This window comes from Triticum aestivum, chromosome 7D, assembly GCF_018294505.1.
Source record: "Triticum aestivum cultivar Chinese Spring chromosome 7D, IWGSC CS RefSeq v2.1, whole genome shotgun sequence".
Lineage (NCBI taxonomy): Eukaryota > Viridiplantae > Streptophyta > Magnoliopsida > Poales > Poaceae > Triticum > Triticum aestivum.
This window is the reverse complement of record NC_057814.1, coordinates 156,616,906-156,640,383: the sequence shown is the minus strand read 5'-3', so window position 1 is coordinate 156,640,383 and position 23,478 is coordinate 156,616,906. Positions and strand designations below refer to the sequence as shown.

The following is a 23,478-nucleotide window of genomic DNA, read 5'->3' as shown; positions in this document are numbered from 1 at the left end:
ATTGTCGCAAAAAGGTTTTCGACAAGATCAAGGTGTTGACTATGATGAGAATTTCTCGCTCGTATCTATGCTTAAGTCTGTCCGAATCATGTTAGCAATTGTCGCATTTTATGAAATCTGGCAAATGGATAAACAAAATTGCATTCCTTAATGGATTTATTAAAGAAGAGTTGTATATGATGCAACCAGAAGGTTTTGTCGATCCTAAAGGTGTTAACAAAATGTGCAAGCTCCAGCGATCCATCTATGGACTGGTGCAAGCATCTCGGAGTTGGAATATACACTTTGATGAGTTGATCAAAGCATATATTTTTATACAGACTTGCGGTGAAGCCTGTATTTACAAGAAAGTTAGTGGGAGCACTACAACATTTCTGATAAGTATATGTGAATGACATATTGTTGACCGGAAATAATGTAGAATTATTCTGCAAAGCATAAAGGAGTGTTTGAAAGGAGTTTTTCAAAGAAAGACCTCGGTGAAGCTGCTTACATATTGAGCATCAAGATCTATAGAGATAGATCAAAACGCTTGATAAGTTTTCTCAATGAGTACATACCTTGACAAGATTTTGAATTAATTCAAAATGGAACAGTCAAAGAAAGAGTTCTTGCCTGTGTTACAAGGTGTGAAATTGAGTAAGACTCAAAGCCCGACCACGGCAGAAGATAGAAAGAGAATGAAAGTCATTCCCTATGCCTCAGCCATAGGTTCTATAAAGTATGCCATGCTATGTACCAGATCTATTGTATACCCTACACTGTTTTTGGCAAGGGAGTACAATAGTGATCTAGGAGTAGATCATTGGACAACGGTCAAAATTATCCTTAGTGGAATAAGGATATGTTTCTCGATTATGGAGGTGCCAAAAGGTTCGTCGTAAAGGGTTACGTCGATACAAGTTTTGGCACTGATCTAGATGACTCTAAGTCTTCATCTGGATACATATTGAAAGTGGGAGCAATTAGCTAAAGTAGCTCCGTGCAGAGCATTATAGACATAGAAATTTGCAAAAAACATACGGATCTGAATGTGGCAGACCCGTTGACTGAACTTCTCTCACAAGCAAAACATGATCACACCTTAGTACTCTTTGGGTGTTAATCACATAGCGATGTGAACTAGATTATTGACTCTAGTAAACGCTTTGGGTGTTGGTCACATGACGATGTGAACTATGGGTGTTAATCACATGGTGATGTGAACTATTGGTGTTAAATCACATGGTGATGTGAACTAGATTATTGACTCTAGTGCAAGTGGGAGACTGAAGGAAATATGCCCTAGAGGCAATAATAAAGTTATTATTTATTTCCTTATTTCATGATAAATGTTTATTATTCATGCTAGAATTGTATTAACCGGAAACTTGATACATCTGTGAATACATAGACAAACATAGTGTCACTAGTATGCCTCTACTTGACTAGCTCGTTAATCAAAGATGGTTGAGTTTCCTAGCCATAGACATGAGTTGTCACTTGACTAATGGGATCACATCATTAGGAGAATGATGTGATTGACTTGACCCATTCCGTCATCTTAGCACTCGATCGTTTAGTATGTTGCTATTGCTTTCTTCATGACTTATACATGCTCCTATGACTATGAGATTATGCAACTCCCGTTTACCGGAGGAACACTTTGTGTGCTACCAAACGTCACAACGTAACTGGGTGATTATAAAGGTGCTCTACAGGTGTCTCTGAAGGTATTTGTTGGGTTGCCGTATTTCGAGATTAGGATTTGTCACTCCGATTGTCGGAGAGGTATCTCTGGGCCCTCTCGGTAATGCACATCACTTAAGCCTTGCAAGCATTGCAACTAATGAGTTTGTTGCGGGATGATGTATTACGGAACGAGTAAAGAGACTTGCAGGTAACGAGATTGAACTAGGTATTGAGATACCGACGATCGAATCTCGGGCAAGTAACATACCGATGACAAAAGGAACAACGTATGTTGTTATGCGGTTTGACCGATAAAGATCTTCGTAGAATATTGGGAGGCAATATGAGCATCCAGGTTCCGCTATTGGTTATTGACCGGAGACGTGTCTCGGTCATGTCTACATTGTTCTCGAACCCGTAGGGTCTGCGTGCTTAAAGTTCGATGACGGTTATATTATGAGTTTATGTGTTTCGATGTACCGAAGGTAGTTCGGAGTCCCGGATGAGATCGGGGACATGACGAGGAGTCTCGAAATGGTCGAGACATAAAGATCGATATATTGGACGACTATATTCGGACATCGGAAAGGTTCCGAGTGGTTCGGGTATTTTTCGGAGTACCGGAGAGTTACGGGAATACGGGGGAAGAAGTATATGAGCCTTATTGGGCTTTAGGGGAGAGGGAGAGGCAGGCCGCGCCCCCCCTTGACTAGTCCGAATTGGACTAGGGGTAGGGGTGGCGCCCCTCCTTCCTTCTCTTCCCTCTTCTCTTTCCTTGACTCCTACTCCTACTACTTGGAAGGGGGGGAATCCTACTCCCGGTGGGAGTAGGACTCCTCCTAGGGCGCGCCATAGAGAGGGCCGGCCCTCCCCCTCCTCCACTCCTTTATATACGGGGAGGGGGCACCCCTTGGAGAGACAACAATTGATCCCTTGGATCTCTTAGCCGTGTGCGGTGCCCCCTCCACCATAATCCACCTCGGTCATATCGTAGCGGTGCTTAGGCGAAGCCCTGTGTCGGTAGAACATCATCATCGTCACCACGCCGTCGTGCTAACGGAACTCTCCCTCAAAGCTTGGCTGGATCGGAGTTCGAGGGACGTCATCGAGTTGAACGTGTGCTGAACTCGGAGGTGCCGTGCGTTCGGTACTTGATCGGTCGGATCATGAAGACGTACGACTACATCAACCGCGTTGTGCTAACGCTTCCGCTTTCGGTCTACGAGGGTACGTGGACACACTCTCCCCTCTCGTTGCTATGCATCACCATCATGTGCGTATGAATTTTTTAGAAATTACTACGTTCCCCAACATTGTTAGTGTTGTGTAGTTTCCCACACTTATATTTTGTCTATGATGCTTTGTCTTAAACATATATGATTTGAACTCTCTCTATATTGATTTGGCAACATAAACTAGAATGATATAGACCATACGGTGACCATACTACATAGATATATGTTTGTTTCATGCTGTCATCATGTCCACCTTACTACTAAACTAGTTTACCAAAATGAGTTTCATATACAACATGGTAAACATGTGATGTGTCTACTTGTTTCTCTTTTAGAATGCGAACAAAATATTGGAGAAGAGTACCCCATTATGCAATGGTAAAGGAAGTAATGCAGATAAGGTTCAAGATAGTGAGACATCCCTGTTGGTCTCCAAGAAAGCTGATAAAAACTATCTTGAAGACAGCGAGACAACCCCAAAGTCCTGTCTTGATGTAATGTTCGAGTTACTAGTCACTACTGCTGGCACAAGCTCTTCAAACTCGCTGCCTGAATCAGTTCGGCTTCTTGAGTCTCAACTTCAAGTTGAAAGACATCAATCAAATGTGTTGCAACAGGAAGCCGAAGGACTGAGGAAGTCCCTGCAGAATGCAGATGCATAATTTCTGGTGCAACAGCAAGCGCTGGAGGATTTAAGCGCCAAACAAGAGAAAGCTAATAAACTTGACAAGCGTCTTGTCAGCATGGTGGGTATCCAGGATATCATTTCTTGAGCTCTTTTGAAGTGGTTTCAGTTCTGGACTTGTTTTGCTGCCACGTTTATTTGCACTGGTGGCCAATTTAGACGCCCAGTGTACGTAATATGTTGCTTTGTTCCCCATATTCACACTGGTGGCGAACTTTGATGCCAAGTGGATGTAATATGTGTAATAGCCGTAATAGCCTAGCGTAAGTTTCTTGCTTATTTTTTTCCTTATTGTCTTGTTTATTTGTTTGGTTGTAGCCACTGCAGTTATTTTTCCGCGGTTTGCTAGTGGTCACAATAAAATATTTTTAAAAACTAGGCCACAATAACCATGGGCAACATACGAACAGTTGTAACCATGGTCCCGCTACCTGCTGTGGTGACCATGGGCCGTAGGATCCATGGGCCTTCTACGGGCCATAGAAACAATGGGCCTTCTACGGGCCGTAGAAACAATGGGCCTTCTACGGGCCGTAGAATCAATGGGCCTTCTACGGGCCGATCGATTGGCCAAACATGGGCCATACTTATTCGTGGACCATTAAGTGGACCGCAATATGGGCCATAAACGGACTAGAATCGTCAGTTTATGGCCCGAGCATAACGGGCCCTTAATAGGCCGATATGTATAACAGACTTAATTCTATCGACAGGCATAACAGGTCATTAATGGGCCGTATTTGATGACGCTATGAAAACAGCCCAACGGATTAATGGGCCACAAACGGGACGACTGTAATCATGGGCTAGATTTGGCCCTCAAGCGGAACAGGCCAGTAACGGACCATACGTGATCGAAGGCTGGAAATGAGCCCAAGAGCAAATGGGCCCTTAGAAGGCCGAAGATAATATGGGCTGGAAACGGCCCAACGGAATAACGGGCCGCTAATGGGTGTAAAGCTATACACTGTTCATTATGGGCCAGTTTCACCATGGGCCTTTAATGGGCCCAAAGTTCAAAGGGCCTCATATGGGCCGAAAGAAATCATGGGCCATACATGGGCCGGAAGTTACAATGGGTTGGAATCATATTGGACGGCCCAGATGACGCTACTGGTCCAAGTTCAGATAGGACATAACGGGTCATGAGTTAGCGGGTTGTAAATGGGCTATATGCAAACAGGCTGTTAACAGGCTTTCCATGGGCCGGCCCGCCACCCTTTGACCAAATCAAACAGGCCAGCCTTTTAACCTGAATGGGCCACTATTGGGCCGAGCCACGTGTCGACTTATCATAGGCGCGTCTCGTCCATTGGCTGGATGACATCTGTCTCAAGGCTGAGCTGACACCTGGATCCTCCGGTGAATCAGAATTTTACATGAGGAAAATCCCCATTGGTCAGGGCTGTTAACGGGTTATCGGATCCAAAACTGGACCCGCTAGCATAACGGCGACCCGTTACGGTGGATGTCATGTGTCGGTTACCCTTGACGAAAGCATTTCCATGACGCTCCATTTATCGTCATGGAAGTGGACACTTCCGTGATAATAATTTTGGTATTGTCATGGAACACTTCTACAACAGCACATGTATGACTATCTTGATTCTGTCATAAAATCGTCATGGATGTACATGCATGACAGAAAATGTGACCTACTGTGACAAACACATATCATCACAGAAGTGGTTTTCTTTTGTAGTGTGGGTGACTGTAACTGAATCCTTGAACGGATCAAGTGACTAGAACACATGGTTTAAGTGGTACGTTATTGAGGAAGACTTCGCTGTCCAGCAGTTGATGAATGTTTGCCGACATAAGTTGCGGAATAGTTTCACTATCCAGCGGTTACGACTCTTGTGTGGACGTATGCATCTCTCTGCAAAAAATGTATCGCTTCAGAGCATGTCTACTAATGTATAGTTAGCATATTGTAAGGATTAAAGTATTATGAATTTGCCGAGTTGAATGGGAGAGGAGAGGAGAGAGAATGGAAGCGGGATGTAAATTAACTGCTAGCTATAGCACGCGCTCCAAGAATCATTATGAGAGTGTAAGATGGGACAATACCTCTTGGTAACTAGCTATTACACATGTTGGCTATTAGAGCAAGTCTAATAAGGTACAGTCAGCAGGCTGTAAGAATTAAAGTACTCTATTTTGTCGAGTTGGATGCGAGAGAGAGGAAATAGAAGACAAACGGGATGTAGATTAATAGTCGGATGCAACACGGGCTTCAAGAAACATTGTGAGAATGTAAGGTGGCCAAGTATTAATCAAGTAGTATTTCTTATTAAGTAGCTATAATATATGTTGACTATTAGGTTGGCTATACATAAAGTGGTAACTTCGTATAATCAGCTGTTGACTATACTATTGACCATGCTTTTAGATTGGTTATAGGTGACATGGCAACTCCCATATAGTAACCATGCTCTCAGTCGATGCCACCTCGCACGACTGCATGAAAAATCTAGTAGGCATGTTTTCCCACATGTGCAAGGGAAACGTTTTGCGTGGACTGACTGGCCCAAGCTTCGGCTGGACATGTCCACAAGTGCATGCTCCTAGCAATTCAATCTGCGACACGTAAGGGCGGGTGGGCAACTCATGGGAAGATGCAGACACCGCCTTATCTTCTAGCCCCTCACTTCTCTTTCTCTATACCCATGGAGCACATGGTCGACGAGGCATTGTCCTTGCCAACGATCTCTCACCCAAGAACCACAGCCCTGCGGCTCCATCAGCCACCCCCTCCTCCGATCAACCATGCGGGAGTGTGGTGGACTAACCAATGACGCATACGAGCCTTGCCGGAAAAAGCCGCAACATTGTTGTGAGATGCCGGAATCGGTGCGCTAAGAAGATGCAACCTACACCTGCTGACGCCAGAGAAGATGCACCCTTGGACTCCCACGGTGCTACAATCAGCACCCGCCGTTGCTGGAACAGTGGTCTCCATTTGCTGCAAACGGCAAACCGACCGGCACCGGAGGTGGCAACACTCTGTGTTGGAACCGGCATTCACCTCAAGGGACAACAAGCTGCAACCATATACATCGGAAGTTTCAACCTTTGTGTGGTTCTACTGGAACAGGCAACGGCGAGATCTGTGATCGGGGTGCCTTTTTTGCTGTGACCGATGGACCACAAGTTACAATTGGTGTGTCAATTTGTTGGAATTGACGATGCTAAAAGCTGGAACCGTTGGGAATGTGAGTTGCAACCGTCTAGCCGGAGGAGCTCCAACCATGGGACATTGTGCTCTCTCACCACCGAACACTGCAACCACATTTCTAGATGCTGCAACCGGTCGTCTGGTTTGCTACCACCCGTTACACTCGATGCTAGTACCCAGCGGCAAGAAAAGCTACACTCGAATGCTACAACCGGATTTTGGTGATGCTGGAACCGAGGACGCGGAGAGCTACATCCACGACGACAAATACTACGTTTGGCAAGATTTTAAGTGGCGGGGAAGTCATCGATCCTGCAATCAGGGGGGATGGGACGACACCGGGAAGTCCTTTTGGTGCTGGCGGTGCGGTGCAACGACTAATCCTACGAAGGAGGCGACGCGCTGGCGCCGGCAAGGAGCGGCATCGCGGGCGGTGACCGATACGTGGATTTTGGTCAACGAGCGCGAGATTTAGGAGGAAAGGGAAGGGCACTGGGTGAACTGGGTGAATCATTTCTCCGGACCAAATCTGATGGCCGAGCGGCGGCTGACCGGCGCCTATCATCGCCCCATGTGCAAAGCGTTGGCTGGCCAACATACTATTACAATTTCCACTAAGTGTGCGTGTAGTGGATGATTTTGTTACCTGGACTCATGATCAATTTGGATCTAGTCAGTCAAATCAGCATATAACTTGGCCAAGTCTAAGAAATTTCATACTACTCGCAATTCTTATGGCCATGGTGTGCAATCAGACTTTGGCGCTGAAGAGAAAAGCTGGCAAGCTCTTTGGAAGGTCAATGCTCCGGGAAAGGTGAAGATATTTGCTACTTCTTGAGCTTGCGTTGGTTTTTCCCTTGAAGAGGAACGGGTGGTGCGGCAAAGTAGAGATAAGTATTTCCTTGAGTTGAGAACCAAGGTATCAATTCAGTTGGAGGAACACACAAGTCTCCAATAGTTGTACCTGCACGAACAAACAAATACTTGCACCCAACGCGATAAAGGGGTTGTCAATCCCTTCAGGGGTACTTGCAAGGATGAGATCTGATAGTGATAGATATAAGATAAATAAAAGTGCGAAATAAAAGTAAAAGTAAATAAATTGAAGCAAGGTATTTTTGTGTTTTTGATTTTGTAGATCTAAAAATAATATGATAAAAGATAGACCCAGGGGCCATAGTTTTCACTAGAGGCTTCTTTCTTAAAAGAAAGCATACGGTGGGCAAACAAATTACTGTTGAGAAATTGATAGAAAAGCGCATAGTTATGATGATATCCAAGGCAATGATCATGTATATAGGCATCACGTCCGAGGCAAGTAGACCGACTCCTGCCTGCATCTACTACTATTACTCCACACATCGACCGCTATCCAGCATGCATCTAGTGTATTAAGTTAACAAGAACGGAGTAACGTCTTAGGCAAGATGACATGATGCAGAGGGATAGATCCAATTAATATGAATAAACCCCATCTTTTTATCCTTGATGGCAAGAATACAAATACGTGTCATGTCCCTTTCTGTCACTGGGATTGAGCACCACAAGATTGAACCCATTACAAAGCACCTCTCCCATTGCAAGAAAAATCAATCTAGTTGGCCGAACCAAATGAATAGAACGGAGAGAAATACAAAACTCTATAAATCATGCATGAAAGAGTTCAGAGAATACTCAAAATAATATTCATAGATAATCTGATGATAAACCAACAATTCATCGGATCTCAACAAACACACTGCAAAACAAGATTACATCGAATAGATCTCCAAGAACATCAAGGAGAACATTGTATTAAAGATCAGAAGAGAGAAGAAGGCATCTAGATACTAGCTATAGACCCGTAGGTCTATGGTAAACTACTCACACATAATCGGAAGGGCATCAAGGTTGATGTAGAAGCCCTCCGTGATCGAATCCCCCTCCGGCGGAGTACCGGAAAAGGTCCCCAGATGGGATCTCACGAAGACAAAAACTTGCTATGGCGGAAAAGTATTTTTGGTGTGCCCTTTGTTCTTCGGGGAATATTTGGGTATTTATAGAAGAAGAATTAGGGTTAGAGGTGCCATAGGGGGCCCACAAGCTTGGGGGCGAACCCCTAGGGCGCCCCCCTGAGCTTTTCGCCACCTCGTGACCCTTGTGACCTCCTCCCGAAGCTTCCAGGGTGTTTTGTGGTCCAAGAAAAATTGCCAAAAACTTTCGTTCCATTTGGACTCCATTTGGTACTGATTTTCTGTAAATACAAAAACAAGGAAAAAACAACAACTGGCACTGGGCACTAGGTTAATAGGTTAGTCCCAAAAAATTATATAAAATAGCATAATAATGCATATAAAACATCCAAGATTGATAATATAATAGCATGGAACAATAAAAAAATTATAGATACGCTGGAGACGTATCAAGCATCCCCAAGCTTAATTCTTGCTCGTCCTCGAGTACGTAAATGATAAAAACAGAATTTTTTATGTGGAATGCTACCTAACATGTTTATCATGTAATCTTTATTTATGTGGTATTAATATTCAGATCCATAAAATTCAAAACAAAAGTTTAATATTGACATAAACACAATAATACTTCAAGCATACTAAAAAGCAATCATGTATTTTCAAAATAGCATGGCTAAAGAAAGTTATCCCTACAAAATCATATAGTCTTGTTATGCTCCATCTTCTTCACACAAAGTATTTATCATGCACAACCCAGATGACAAGCCAAGCAATTGGTTCATACTTTTTAATGCGCTTCAGCTTTTTCAACTCTCACGCAATAAATGAGCGTGAGCCATGAATATAGCACTATGGGTGGAATAGAGTATGATGTTGGAGGTTGTGTGGAGAAGACAAAAAGTAACAAAGTCTCACATTCATGAGGCTAATAAACGGGCTATGGAGATGCCCATCAATTCATATCAATGCAAGGAGTAGGGATTGCCATGCAACAGATGCACTAGGGCTATAAGTGTATGAAAGCTCAAAACAAAACTAAGTGGGTATGCATCCAACTTGCTTGCTCATGAAGACCTCAGGCATTTGAGGAAGCCCATCATTGGAATATACAAGCCAAGTTCTATAACGAAAAAATCCCACTAGTAATATATGAATGTGACAAAGTAGGAGACTCTCTATCACGAAGAACATGGTGCCACTTTGAAGCAAAAGTGTGGAAAAGGATAGTAACATTGTCCCTTCTCTCTTTTTCTCTCATTTTTTTGTTGGGCATTTTGACCTCTTTTTTTTCTTGGGCTCATTTTGACCTCTTTTTTTTTCTTGGGCTCATAGTCCCCATCATCCTTTCCTCACTAGGACAATGCTCTAATAATGGATATGATGATCATAACACTTCTATTTACTTACAAATCAAGAATTACAACTCGATACTAGAACAAAAATATGACTCTATATGAATGCCTTCGGCGGTGTACTGGGTTGTGCAATGATCTAGGTAACATGTATGAAAAAATATGAACAGTGGCAGAGCCACAAATACTATGTCAACTATTTGATCATGCAAAGCAATATGACAATGATGATATGTGTCATAATAAAACGGAACGGTGGAAGTTGCATGGCAATATATCTCGGAATGGCTATGGAAATGCCATAATAGGTAGGTATGGTGGCCGTTTTGAGGAAGATATAATGAGGCTTATGTGTGATAGAGCGTATCATATCACGGGGTTTGGATGCACCGGCGAAGTTTGCACCACAACTCGAGGTGAGAAGGGGCAATGTCCGGTACCGAAGAGACTAGCAAATTGCGGAAAGGTAAGAGTGTGTATAATCCATGGACTCACATTAGTCATAAAGAACTCACATACTTATTGCAAAAGTTTATTAGACCTCGAAGCAAAGTATTACTACGCATGCCCCTAGGGGGATAGATTGGTAGGAAAAGACCATCGCTCGTCCCGACCACCACTCATAAGGAAGACAATTAATAATAAATCATGAACCAATATCATAGCATAACAAGAGACCATACGTGCATGCTTCGGGAATCAAAAACCTTAACACCAATATTCTTACTAAACCAGAATTACCCATTATCATAACCCGCATATTACCACCTTTATATCGCAAAACTGTTGCAAGAAATCAAACGTATCATATTCAGTAATCTACATGAAAGTTTTTATTATACCCCTCTTGAATACCCACCATATTAGGACTAAATTCATAACCCAAGCAAATTACCATACTATTTAAAAGACTCTCAAAATAATATAAGTGAAGCATGAGAGTTCATCAATTTCTTTAAAATATAACCACCGTCATGCTCTAAAAGATATAAGTGAAGCACTAGAGCAACTTCCTAGCTCAAAAGATATATGTGAAGCTCAAAGAGTATTCTAATAAATTCACGAATAATGTGTGTCCCTCTCAAAAAGGTGTGTCCAGCAAGGATGATTGTGGCAAAATAAAAATCAAATAAAGCAAGGAATCATATAATGCATGACGCTCCAAGCAAAACTAATATCATGTAGTGAATAAAAATATAGCCTCAAGTAATTTACCGATGGATTGTAGACAAAAGAGTGGATGCCATCTGGGGCATCCCCAAGCTTAGACGCTTCTTTATCCTTGAATATTACCTTGGGGTGCCTTGGGCATCGCCATGCTTAGGCTATTGCCACTCCTTATTCCTTAGCCCGTCGAAACTTCACTCAAAACTTGAAAACTTCACAACACAAAACTCAACAAAAAACTCGTGAGATCCGTTAGTACAATAAAGCAAATCACCACTTTAGGTACTGTTGTAAACTCATTCCAATTTCATATTAGCATTATATCTACTATATTCTAACTTCACCATGACTCATACCCCCCGATACAACCCATAGATTCGTCAAAACAAACGAACAACACAATGGAAACAGAATCTGCTAAAAACAGAACAATTTGTAGTAATTGAACTTTAGCCAAACTTCTGTGACTCCAAAAATTCTGAAAAATTAGTACAACATGGTAAATTTGTATATAAATCTTTTGTAAAAAAAATCAGAGCAAAAGCATGTTTATGTGAATTTACAAAATTCTAGAACTAGGCGCAAAACTTTCTTTTTTTCAGCAGAATCAAATCAACTATCACCCAAACCATCCTAAAGGCTTTACTTGACACAAACACTAATTAAAATATTAAAACACAATCATAACGGTAGCATAATTGCATATTTAAAGAAAAACAGAAAAGAAAACAAAGAAAATAAAAGATAGCTATTGGGTTGCCTCCCAACTAGCGCTATCGTTTTATGCCCTTAGCTAGGCATATTGCATAGATTTAAGTATTGTCATCTTCGGTTTTCAATCCATAAGTGGCCCTCATAATAGATTCATATGGTAACTTAATTTTCTTTCTAGGAAAGTGTTCCATGCCCTTCCTTAATGGAAATTGAAATCTAATGTTTCCTTCTTTCATATCAATAATTGCACCAATCATTCTAAGGAATGGTCTACCAAGAATTATGGGGCATGTAGGATTGCAATCAATATCAAGCACAATAAAATCTGCGGGCACATAATTCCTATTTGCAAAAATAAGAACATCATTAATTTTTCCCAGAGGTTTCTTAATAGTGGAATCCGCTAAGTGCAAATTTAAAATGCAAACATCAAGTTTATGGAAGCCTAGCACATCACATAAAGATTTTGGAATAGTGAAAACGCTAGCACCCAAATCACATAAAACATTGCACTCATAATCTTTAATCTTAATTTTAATAGTAGGTTCCTATTCATCATATAACTTTCTAGGGATTGAAACTTCTAACTCAAGTTTTTCTTCAAAAGATTTCATCGTAGCATCAACGATATGTTTAGTAAAAGCCTTATTTTGATCATAAGCATGAGGTGAATTGAGTATAGATTGCAACAACGAAATACAGTCAATCAAATAACAATTGTCATAATTAAATTCCTTGTAATCCAAAAGAGTGGGCACATCACTAGTTAAAGTTTTGACCTCACCAAACCCACTTTTATCAATTTTTCCATTAAGATCATCACCCTCCAAATTATTGGGACACCTTCTAGCTAAAGTTGACTCCTATCCAGTCCCTTCTTTATCAAGTTTTATATTTGTTAAGATTCAATAGGAGTCAGACCAATCACTTTAAGATCTTCATCATGATTATCGCAAAAACTAGAAGAACACGCCTTTTCTAGCCATTCCCTCTTAGCTCGCATTCTAGCGGTTCTCTCCCTACTTCCATTAATATAAATTTGAATAGATTTCAGAGACTCCTTGCTATCAAGCTTGGGTGGCATAGATATAATCTTAAGGGATTCAATCTCATGAGAAATTCTATCAACATTTCTAGCCACATCATCAAACTAAAGCAATTTTCTTGTATGAGAGTTAATAAAATCTTTAATATTATTCTCAAGATCAGAGGGTATATTATTATAATTTCCATAAGAATTGTTGTAGGAATTACCATAATTATTAGAGGAATTACTAGGAAACGGCCTAGGATTAAAATTGCCTCTATAAGCGTTATTACCAAAATTGTTCCTACCAACAAAATTCACATCCATAGATTCATTATTATTCTCAATCAAAGTAGACAAAGGCGTACCATTAGGATCAGTAGGAGAACTCTTGCTAGCAATTAATTTCATAAGTTCATCCATCTTTCCACTTGAAGTATTAATTACTTCAATAGCATGTACTTTTTTATTAGTAGAAGATCTTTCGGTTTGCCATTGAGAGTAATTTGCCATAATATTATCTAGGAGTTTAGTAGCTTCTCCTAATGTGATTTCCATGAAAGTACCACCCACGGCGGAATCTAAAAGATTTCTAGATGCAAAATTCAATCCAACATAATTTTTTTGTATTATCATCCATAAACTTAAACCATGAGTAGGGCAATTTCTTATCATTAGCTTCATCCTCTCCCATTATTGTCCAACATGTTCATTATCAAGTTGCTTAAAATTCATTATATCGTTCCTAAGATAAATGATCTTAGCGGGAGGAAAATACTTGGAAATAAAATTATCCTTACACTTATTCCATGAATCAATACTATTTTTAGGCAAGGATGAAAACCAAGTTTTAGCACGATCTCGTAGTGAGAACGGAAATAACTTTAATTTAACAATACCATTATCCACAACTTTTTTCTTTTGCATATCACACAATTCAACGAAAGTATTTAGATGGCATGAGCATCTTCATTAGGACTACCAGAAAATTGTTATTTCATAACAAGATTCAACAAAATGGCATTAATTTCATAAGATTCTGCACTAGTGGCGGGAGTAATAGGAGTACTAATAAAATTATTATTATTAGTGTTAGAAAAATCACACAACTTAGTGTTTCTTGAGAAATCGTGACATAGAAAACAATCTAGCACACAAGCAAACAAGAAGCAAACGACAAGGCAAACGAAAAGAAGGCACATATTTTTATATTTTTCTGAAAACATTTTAGAAGTGGGGAGAGAAAAACGAGAGGCAAATGGCAAATAATGTAAATGCAAGAGATGAGAGTTTATGATAGGTACTTGGTAGGCTTGATGTAGATCCTCCCCGGCAACGCGCCAAAAATTCTTCGTGCTACTTCTTGAGCTTGCGTTGGTTTTTCCCTTGAAGAGAAAAGGGTGATGCAGCAAAGTAGAGGTAAGTATTTCCCTCAGTTGAGAACGAAGGTATCAATCCAGTAGGAGGAGCACACAAGTCTCCAATAGTTGTACCTGCATGAACAAACAAATACTTGCACCCAACGCGATAAAGGGGTTGTCAATCCCTTCACAGTTACTTGCAAGGATGAGATTTGATAGTGATAGATATAAAATAAAAAATAAAAGTGTGAAATAAAAGTAAAAGTAAATAAATTGTAGCAAGGTATTTTTGTGTTTTTGATTTTGCAGATCTGAAAATAATGTGATAAAAGATAGACCCGGGGGGCATAGTTTTCACTATAGGCTTCTCTCTTGAAAGAAAGCATACGGTGGGTAAATAAATTACCGTTGAGCAATTGATAGAAAAGCGCATAGTTATGATGATATCCAAGGCAATGTTCATATATATAGGCATCACGTCCGAGACAAGTAGACCGACTCGTGCTGCATCTACTACTATTACTCCACACATCGACCGCTATCCAGCGTGCATCTAGTGTATTAAGTTAACAAGAACGAAGTAACGCCTTAAGAAAGATGACATGATGTAGAGGGATAGATCCAATTAATATGAACAAACCCCATCTTTTTATCCTTAATGGGAACAATACAAAGAAGTGTCATGTCCCTTTCTGTCACTTGGATTCAGCACCGCAAGATTGAACCCATTACAAAGCACCTCTCCCATGACAAGAAAAATCATTCTAGTTGGTCAAACCAAATCAATAGATCAGAGGGAAATACAAAGCTATATAAATCATGCATAAAAGTGTTCAGATAAGACTCAAATAATATTCATGGATAATCTGATCATAAACCCACAATTCATCGGATCTCAACAAACACACCGCAAAACAATATTACATCGAATAGATCTCCAAGAACATCAAGGAGAACATTGTATTAAAGATCAAAGAGAGAGAAGAAGCCATCTAGATACCAGCGATGGACCCGCAGGTCTGTGGTAAACTACTCACTCATCATCAGAAGGGCAGCAAGGTTGATGTAGAAGCCCTCCAAGATCGAATCCCCCTCCGGCGGAGTACCGGAAAAGGTCCCTAGATGGGATCTCACGAAGACAGAAACTTGCAGCGGCGAAAAAGTATTTTTGGTGTGCCTTGGTTTTCGGGGAATATTTGGGTATTTATAGAAAAAGAATTACGGTTAGAGGTGCCACGGGGGGCCCACAAGCTTGGGGAGCGCGCCTCCTGAGCTTGTCGCCACCTCGTGGCCTTTCTGGCCTTCTCCCGAAGCTTCCAGGGTGTCTTGTGTCTAAGAAAAATCGTCAAAAGGTTTCGGTCCATTTGGACTTCGTTTGGTATTGATTTTCTGACAAAAACAAGGAAAAAACAGCAACTCGCACTTGGCACTAGGTTAATAGGTTAGTCCCAAAAAATGATATTGAAAGAACATGAAGTGCCCCCATGTTTGGTTTTGGTAATTAATGATAATCTATATGGACTAATGGTTGCCTTGAGTTATATTTGAAGGATTTGTCCATAGGCTTTTCTTGGAGTCCATTTGTTAGTTTCAAGGAGAGTTTGTGATGACCAAGGTGCTATTCAAGGAATTACCTAAAGATTGGTCATGTGAGAGGTTGATCAAGACTATGTCAAAGAGTAAATCAAAGTGATCAATAGATAAAGCGTACAAGATGTACCAAGGGATCAAGTGATCCCATGGTAAGGCAAGCATTGTCCATTACGCTTTGTATATATGCTAACCCATGGTATTTGCGAGAGTTCTTTGTGGGGTTAGGTTGCGGTGTGCAAGTTCAAGTGGAGCATCACGAAGAGATCAAATGCTTGAAGCTTGCCGTCCATTGTGGTAACAATGGATTTGTCAAGATGTGCGGAAGAGTGGCTCACCCATAGTGGAGTATGGGGGAGCAATCAACTAGTCTTCATCGAGCCAACGCAATCAAGAAAGGTGGTCCAACTTGAGGGAGTCAAGATTGTCATCATCTAGCTCAAGTGGACCATGTGCAAGGCAAAGGTTTGCCCTTGATAGGTTTTCTATTTTACCGGTCTCATGGTGGTAGTTGGGAGACCGGGTTATAGGATCGATTGTCGTACTATCAAGGGGGGCTCTCGATGAGTAGCTTGATCGTATTGTTCGTAGAGAGCTCAAACCATTGCATCCTTGCATCATCTTTCTTGGTTCTTGTTTGGTTCTCTTTGTGAGATTTGGTGCTTATGGTCATCTTGATGACAAGCTCGAGTTCATCGAAAACGGAGTTCACATGCATCTTCTATGATGTTTTCGATGTTGGAGGTTCTGCCGGTTCTTCTCTGTTGGAGGTTTCTCTCCTCTTTTTGTTAGGCATACCTCCCCTTCCTCTTCTTTTTGTTAGCCGCTATTTTTATGCTACTCGTTGTCTTGTATCCAACAAGCTTGAGTTTGCTCAATTCAGAGCTCATTTGACGAAGTTATGGCAGTTCTGGTTTTATTGGTCCGTCCGTTGTGTTTAGCTGCGTTTTGAAGTCAACCAAGTGCTAAAGCCTGTGTGTCCTGTGTAGTACTGCTCAAGGGAACGGTAGTACCACAGGTGCCAGCGGTAGTACCGCTCCTGGTGAGCGGTAGTACCGCTGCCTCTAGCCCAGAACGCTGGCGCGCACGGAAGTAGGCGTGGAAGTAATTTTTTACTTCCGCACCCTACGCGGTAGTGCCGCTCTTGGTGAGCGGTAGTACCGCTGCCTCGTGTCCTGGCATTGTTGCGTGCGGTAGTAGGCGCGAATGTAATTTTTTACATCCGCCCTTACGCGGTAGGATTGCTCCCTATGAGCGGTAGTACCGTGCCGACTTTTTCTCGTAGCTAGCTCCAGTGGTTGTAGGCGCGCCAGTTATTTTTTTCATCCGTGGTCGCGCGGTAGTACCGCTCCTGCAGTAGTACTGCCATGTTGCCCCTTTGCAGTGTTGTTTCATTGGGCTTCTGCCGCCCTAGTGGTAGTACCGCTCGTTGGAGCGGTAGTACCGCTCTGTGCGGGCTGTGAGCATAACGGTTGGATTTTCCCCCTCCTATAAAAGGGGGTCTTCTTCCCCAATGAACCTTATCCTTTGAGCTCGTGTTCTTCCCCCATTGTTGACCTTCTTCGGGCTTGTTAACTCTCAATCCCTCCATGGAGTCTTGCTAGTTTCTAGGGAAAATAGAGAGGAGATCTAGATCCACATTTCCACCAATCACTTCCTCCTCTATGTGAGGGGAACCCCTTGGATCTAGATCTTGGAGTTCTTGCTGTTCTCCTTCTTGTTCTTCCTCTCATTTTCCTCCCTAGCATTAGTTGCTTCGGTGGGATTTGAGAGAGAAGGACTTGGGCACTCCGTGTGCCCTTGCCATTGCATTTGGTGCATCGGTTTGAGTTCTCCACGATGATACGTGGAAGTTAAAAGTTGAGAAGCTTATTACTCTTGGGTGCTTGGTACCCTTGAGCTTGTTCCTCTTGGGTGCTTGGGCGCCCTAGACGGTTGGTGGTGTTCGGAGCTCAATCATTGTGGTGTAAAGCTCCGGGCAAGCGTCGGGGTCTCCAATTAGGTTGTGGAGATCGCCCCGAGCAATTTGACGGGTACCGGTGACCGCCCCCAAGGGTTGCCAAAGTGTACGGGTTCGGTGACCGCCCCCAAGGGTTGCCATTTGTACGGGTTCGGTGACCGCCCTCAAGGGTCCCTTAGTGGAATCACGACATCTTGCATTGTGAGAGGGCGTGAGGAGATTACGGTGGCCCTAGTGGCTTCTTGGGGAGCATTGTCCCTCCACACCGCTCCAAATGGAGATTAGCATCCGCAAGGGTGTGAACTTCGGGATACATCGTCGTCTCCGCGTGCCTTGGTTATCTCTTACCCGAGCCCTTTACTTATGCACTTTACTTTGTGATAGCCATATTGTTTCTTGTCATATATCTTGCTATCACATAGTTGTTTATCTTTCTTAGCATAAGTTGTTGGTGCACATAGGTGAGCCTAGTTGTTTTAGGTTTTGTTCTTGACAAATTAACCGTTAGGTTTATTCCGCATTTGTTCAAGCCTAAACCATAATTATTTTAAAGCGCTTATTCACCCCCCTAGGCGACATCCACGATCTTTCAGATATAAAATAGCATAATAATGCTTATAAAACATCCAAGATTGATAATATAGTAGCATGGAACAATCAAAAATTATAGATACGTTGGAGACGTATCAATTGTTCTCTGGAGAATGGCCCACGATTGTCCGTCGACGGGTAGTGAGTTGCTACGGCCCCATGTTCCGAATGCGGGGGCATGTTTTTCTGTAGCGGAGAGGAGCGAGCTCAGCATCTCTTTCTATTTTGCCACTTCGCACGCCAGTTATGGCGAGGGGTGAAGCGGAATTCAGGCTTCCATCTGCGACGTAAAGGTTTTGTTCATACCAAGCAGTGGATATTTGATTTCAGTCAACAAATGACCTCTCTCGAGACCACGACTTTGGTGGTAACAATTTGGCACATTTGGGAGGCCAGGAATGATGCAAGAAACAATGATGTTAGGATGCATCCTTGGAGAGTGGCTGAGAAAGCTTTGGCTTATATTGACTTCTTTGTGCAGAATTGTGGTAGGATTTCAATTGTTATAAGGCGTGATATATACCCCGTTATCTCCTATTAAATGGGTTCCGCCGCCAGTGGATGCAGTGGCCGTTAATGTGGATGCTGGACTCTTTAAGGAGTCCCGACGCATGGGAATTTGCATGGTAATCAGGAACCACATCAGATATTGCTTGCTGGCTTGCCGCGAGCATGCTGACGAGGTTACCACCCCAGAATTAGCTGAAGCACTGGCGCTACGGCGTGTGGTGGCTCTCACCGGTGATCAAGGATTTTAAAGGGCCGTTTTTCAGTCAGATTGTTTGTCAGTTATCCAGAGAACCAATGCTTTGACGGTTGATCGCTCGCTGGTGGGCCTCATTCTCGTTTGTTCTCTTTAGTCATGTAACTCGTTTGTCAAATGTTGCGGCACATATTCTAGCTAGATCTTCTGAGTTCTCTTGTGACTCTATTTTTCATGTAACACCGGATTGTATCGAGGAGGCGTGGTGGATCCCGGCCCTTGTCGGCGGGAGGGCTCCATTTTTTCAGACTTTTGATTTTTGTTAGGGCTTTGTGTCCTGCTCAGAGAGTCGAGGCGGCGGCGACTCTCTGCAGATGGAATAAGATTCTCCCCACCTTGTCCCCATCTCGGTGGTGTTTCTAGCATCATCGGAGGGCATGTGGAGGTTTGTCTTCGGCGGATCTTGCGGGATTCGGTCGGCATTTGTCTTTGGTGGATCCACGTGGATCTTGTCTTCGTTCGTCTATGTTTGTGTGTCTACAGGTTCGATCCTTCTGATATACGCTTCTCTTCATCGGCATCGGATGTTGTTCTGGTGCGGTGGTCCTATGGGGCCTTAGCACGACGACTTCCCGATTGTCTACTACAACAAAGTTTGCCCGGCTCCGTTGAGGAAGGGACGAAGATGGCGGCGCGCCTTCGGCTCGCTCTAGTGCTAGTAGTCGTCGCTAGGTGGTCTACGGATCTAGATGTACGTTTTACTTCTAGTGTTCTTTGTACTACCTTAACCGTTGATGAATAGATCATAAGTTACTCTCGCAAAAAAAGTATCCGAGAGGCATTCTCCCTTAATTATACTCGATTAATAAAGCGCGATATTTCTCAAAAAGAAAACATGCAACTGCTAGGCAGTTGCCCACTAGCACGTCCACATGTGCATGCGTGTGCAAATTAGCATGCAAGTACATATGAGTTGTGACTCCGTCCGGCCGGCTAATAAATATCATAAACTGCCGGACACTATCCTTTCTTTAACACACGTGATGTTTGGATGCATGAACCTACATATGCATAAGCGTACTTAGAATGCAAGGCAACAGGTTTGAAGCATGGTCATGCCCTTCGAACGCACCTCTACCCTGTAAAAAAAAATCAATAAACACACACACTCTCTCTCTCTCTCTCTCTCTCTCTCTCTCTCTCTCTCTCCCCGTTTGGTTGGGCACAAATTTAAGCCATTAAAAATTTGGCATGCTATGATACTTTTATACGTAGTTGTTGGTTGCATGTCTATGGAAATTTTCTAGCATTCCCTTCATAATTTTGCGGATATTTTGGCCAACAAAGGGAATGGGTCAAGGAATCCTTGAATTATTTTTTTGCCAGCTAATTGTCTAACTGCAAGAAGAGAATGCTGCAGTTATTATTGCTCATTTTGAACCATACATGTTGTGTACGATGCATATAGCATTTATGCCACAACTAAATTTACAAAAGTTTCACTTTGACCAAATTTATAGAAAAAATACGAACATATATCTGTTGATAAATCTAATGGCATTGGTTTGGCATTGTAAGTGTAGATAAAAGTTTCTAATTTTAAAAAAATTGACTTATACCAAATTTTATATGCACTATAATTTGGTAAGGAGGGAGTATCCTTTTATTAATTCTTCCCAATTTATATGGGAGATACAAACACAGAAGAGTCTACATCCGGGGTGAACACAGCCGAGGACAACAAAACTTGAAAAAACCCATTTCTGGGATAGAGTCAACAACTAAACAAGACCCGGTAGATGATTACGTTCATAGAGAGATAAAACAAGTCAAGATACACAATCAATGTAGACCTCCATTATTTTCTTTTCAAGGACAGAACAATGATGGAATATTTTGTCTTCTCCCTCGCAAGGTGTTCCGTGACATTGTACGCGAATTTTTCGAAGAGTATGTCGAGCACAGATTCACCAAAATGGCTTGTAAAAAGGGGCTCCATCACTGCCCTCAAACTCTTGGACACATTCATGCCGCTTCGGAGGGGGTCGTGCACTTCATTGCTTTCCGAGTTGTCGCAAGGATCCCAGTTGGATTCGAACAATTCGACGTGATTTATGTCGAATAGTCCACTTTGCTTGATCACCATCTTGACTTCAGTTAGTGATGGACCATAAAAGGGTAGGTTAAAGGAGTTGAGTTTTCCCCTCTCTAGGAGGCCCTGTTGTGACAGTGTAATGTTTCATTTATTTGCAAAAAAAATGTTTAATTTTCTGTAATTATAAGAGTTGTGTGATAATTGTACTAAAGATATACTGGTGTGTACCTCTTCAACAAGATATTCCAAAGATTGTGCAATTAATCCATAGAGCTGGTTCATATCTCCATTGTAGACGTCCTCTGTTTTTCTCCCAAGAAATGTCAGTACCATTTGTCCGCCGAGCACCAGTTCTTCATATCGTAGCTTGAGGAACAACGACATATCCTTCTCAAAATGCTCCTGGTATAATTTAACTACAGATGGTGGTGTAGTCCTCGCAATATAAATGTTTCCTTTGTTTAGATACATTTCTCTCTTGGCCGCAAATCCATCCGGGAGCTACATGATACAGAGAATAGTTGTAGGACCTTGATGGTTAACAATAATGATAGAAAAATAAAATGTGGCTTGCGAGTTTAGTACCTCAGAGCGCCAATGAAGGCAATATGATGAGTGAAACAGATGAACACTGTGACGAGGAAAAAGCTTGGTGTAGAAGGAGCCCGGTAGCCCGGCAATATAAAAAGGTGGCGGTGCTTCTAGCTTATGAGTTACTGTAATTGACTCCTTGAACTGCTCAAGTGACTGGAACACACGGTTGAAGTCGTTTCCTGGTAGATCATTGAGGAAGACTTGGAGCTCCACGAGGTTGCCACGAAGCTTGCCATGATTGCAGCATATTGCTTCGATCACGTTGGAGACAAAGATGAGTGTGTTTTCACCTAAAGAGCAGCCTAGGTCAACAACTGTCATTGTTGGGTGGAGCAAATCCATGCACACTTCTATCACCGCCTTTTCGAGCACCGGCTTAGTCCGAATCAAAGCTTTCTTCTGGTACAAATGAACAAAAAGAAACTTTAGCATTTAAGATCGATAGAAAGTGTAACCGGCTCCAATGAGCCAGAAATGTCGATGCTAAGTACAAAGAAGGAAACAAGGGCAGCATATTTGTTGTGAATTTTGGTCTTTGAAATGCGCTGTGAGTTATTTTTCCAAATTACCTGATGGGTAGAGTTCTTGACATAGCTGGTCTCTCCTTCTCCCTTGGCCATATGGAAATCGCTGTCCATCTTCATGGCCACCTAAAACTCTCGAGGAAGAATTTGTTTCGTTGGTATGCTCAACAACGAAAGTATATGCTAGCAGATGTGTTGCCAATAGCAGCAGCCCTGCTCAATATATAGGCGAGTAGTTTGCACAGGAGGTTGGAGTTGTTTATGTGTTTGTGCAATTATATTCATTTTTCTTCAACTACTACACATGGGTTTTCCCTTTACGAGACCTTTTATGGTACATCAGATTAACTTAGACCGTTTATTTCTTTAGTTCAACGGCCCAGATGAGCCAATACTACACTAGATTTTCGGTAGTATGTTAAGTAATTAAGGGCGTTTTGGGTAGTTCACATGTATCTATCCCGCAGGTACCTTCCCCTGAAATCTCACGCAGTAATTCTCCATCCCACACTCGTTCATTTGCCATCGCCATTGCCAGCCCGCACCGTCGCCATCGCTCGTCGCGTCCTAGCTAGCCGTCGGCAGCGGCGAGTTGTCATGCCTTTGTGTTACCCTCGAACCTACAGGATTTTGAGTGGGTCACGGATCACCCGACGAAGACGACGAACGGAGGAAGGCGAGTGCGTCGCCCCGGCCGCATGCCCTCTTCCTCGCCTTGCCGGCTGTCGTCCGCGGCTTAGATTACCCGGGTTTTGGTCTTCTCGTCAAGCCTCCGGGATCTGGAACTGGTCGCTGACATAAAGACGACAGCCTTCGCTTGGGCCGCATGACCCCGACCTTGTCCAGCCCGTTCCATGAATGACCATGCAGAAACTAGAATACGAGGCCATATCATGGTAAGTATTCAACTCCATCGAGCTCTCTTCTTTGACATCATGCCATGTGCATTCTTTTCCAAAAAAGAAAAGCTAGCTAATTAAGTTAGTTCCTGCCGCCGCCGCCGGCCTGCAAGGCTGTGATTTTTGGCAGCGTTGGGGTGACAGTGCGCTGGGAGGAGTGCATGCGGTGTTGGGATGGAG

The 23,478-nt window shown here is 42.5% G+C and overlaps 1 protein-coding gene across 1 annotated transcript; it reads right to left on the bottom strand.

Moving 5' to 3' along the window:
• Window positions 1-21,044: 21,044 nt before the first annotated feature.
• On the bottom strand, window positions 21,045-22,519 carry LOC123163932 (anthranilate O-methyltransferase 2-like). Its single transcript, XM_044581340.1, has 4 exons — window positions 22,445-22,519; window positions 21,867-22,274; window positions 21,510-21,782; window positions 21,045-21,404 (listed from the first exon to the last, which is right to left on the bottom strand). Exons 1-4 carry the CDS (start codon window positions 22,517-22,519, stop codon window positions 21,045-21,047), a joined length of 1,116 nt encoding a protein of 371 aa, XP_044437275.1.
• Window positions 22,520-23,478: the final 959 nt, after the last annotated feature.

Bases quoted from the DNA above. Each gene is read 5' to 3' on its own strand.
- LOC123163932 (XM_044581340.1), bottom strand. From the start codon at position 22,519: ATGAAGATGGACAGCGATTTCCATATGGCCAAGGGAGAAGGAGAGACC. The intron at 22,275-22,444 runs GTAATTTGGAAA...CATTTGTACCAG, and splicing joins TCAAGAACTCTACCCATCAG to AAGAAAGCTTTGATTCGGAC. The intron at 21,783-21,866 runs GTACTAAACTCG...TGTATCATGTAG, and splicing joins GCCTTCATTGGCGCTCTGAG to CTCCCGGATGGATTTGCGGC.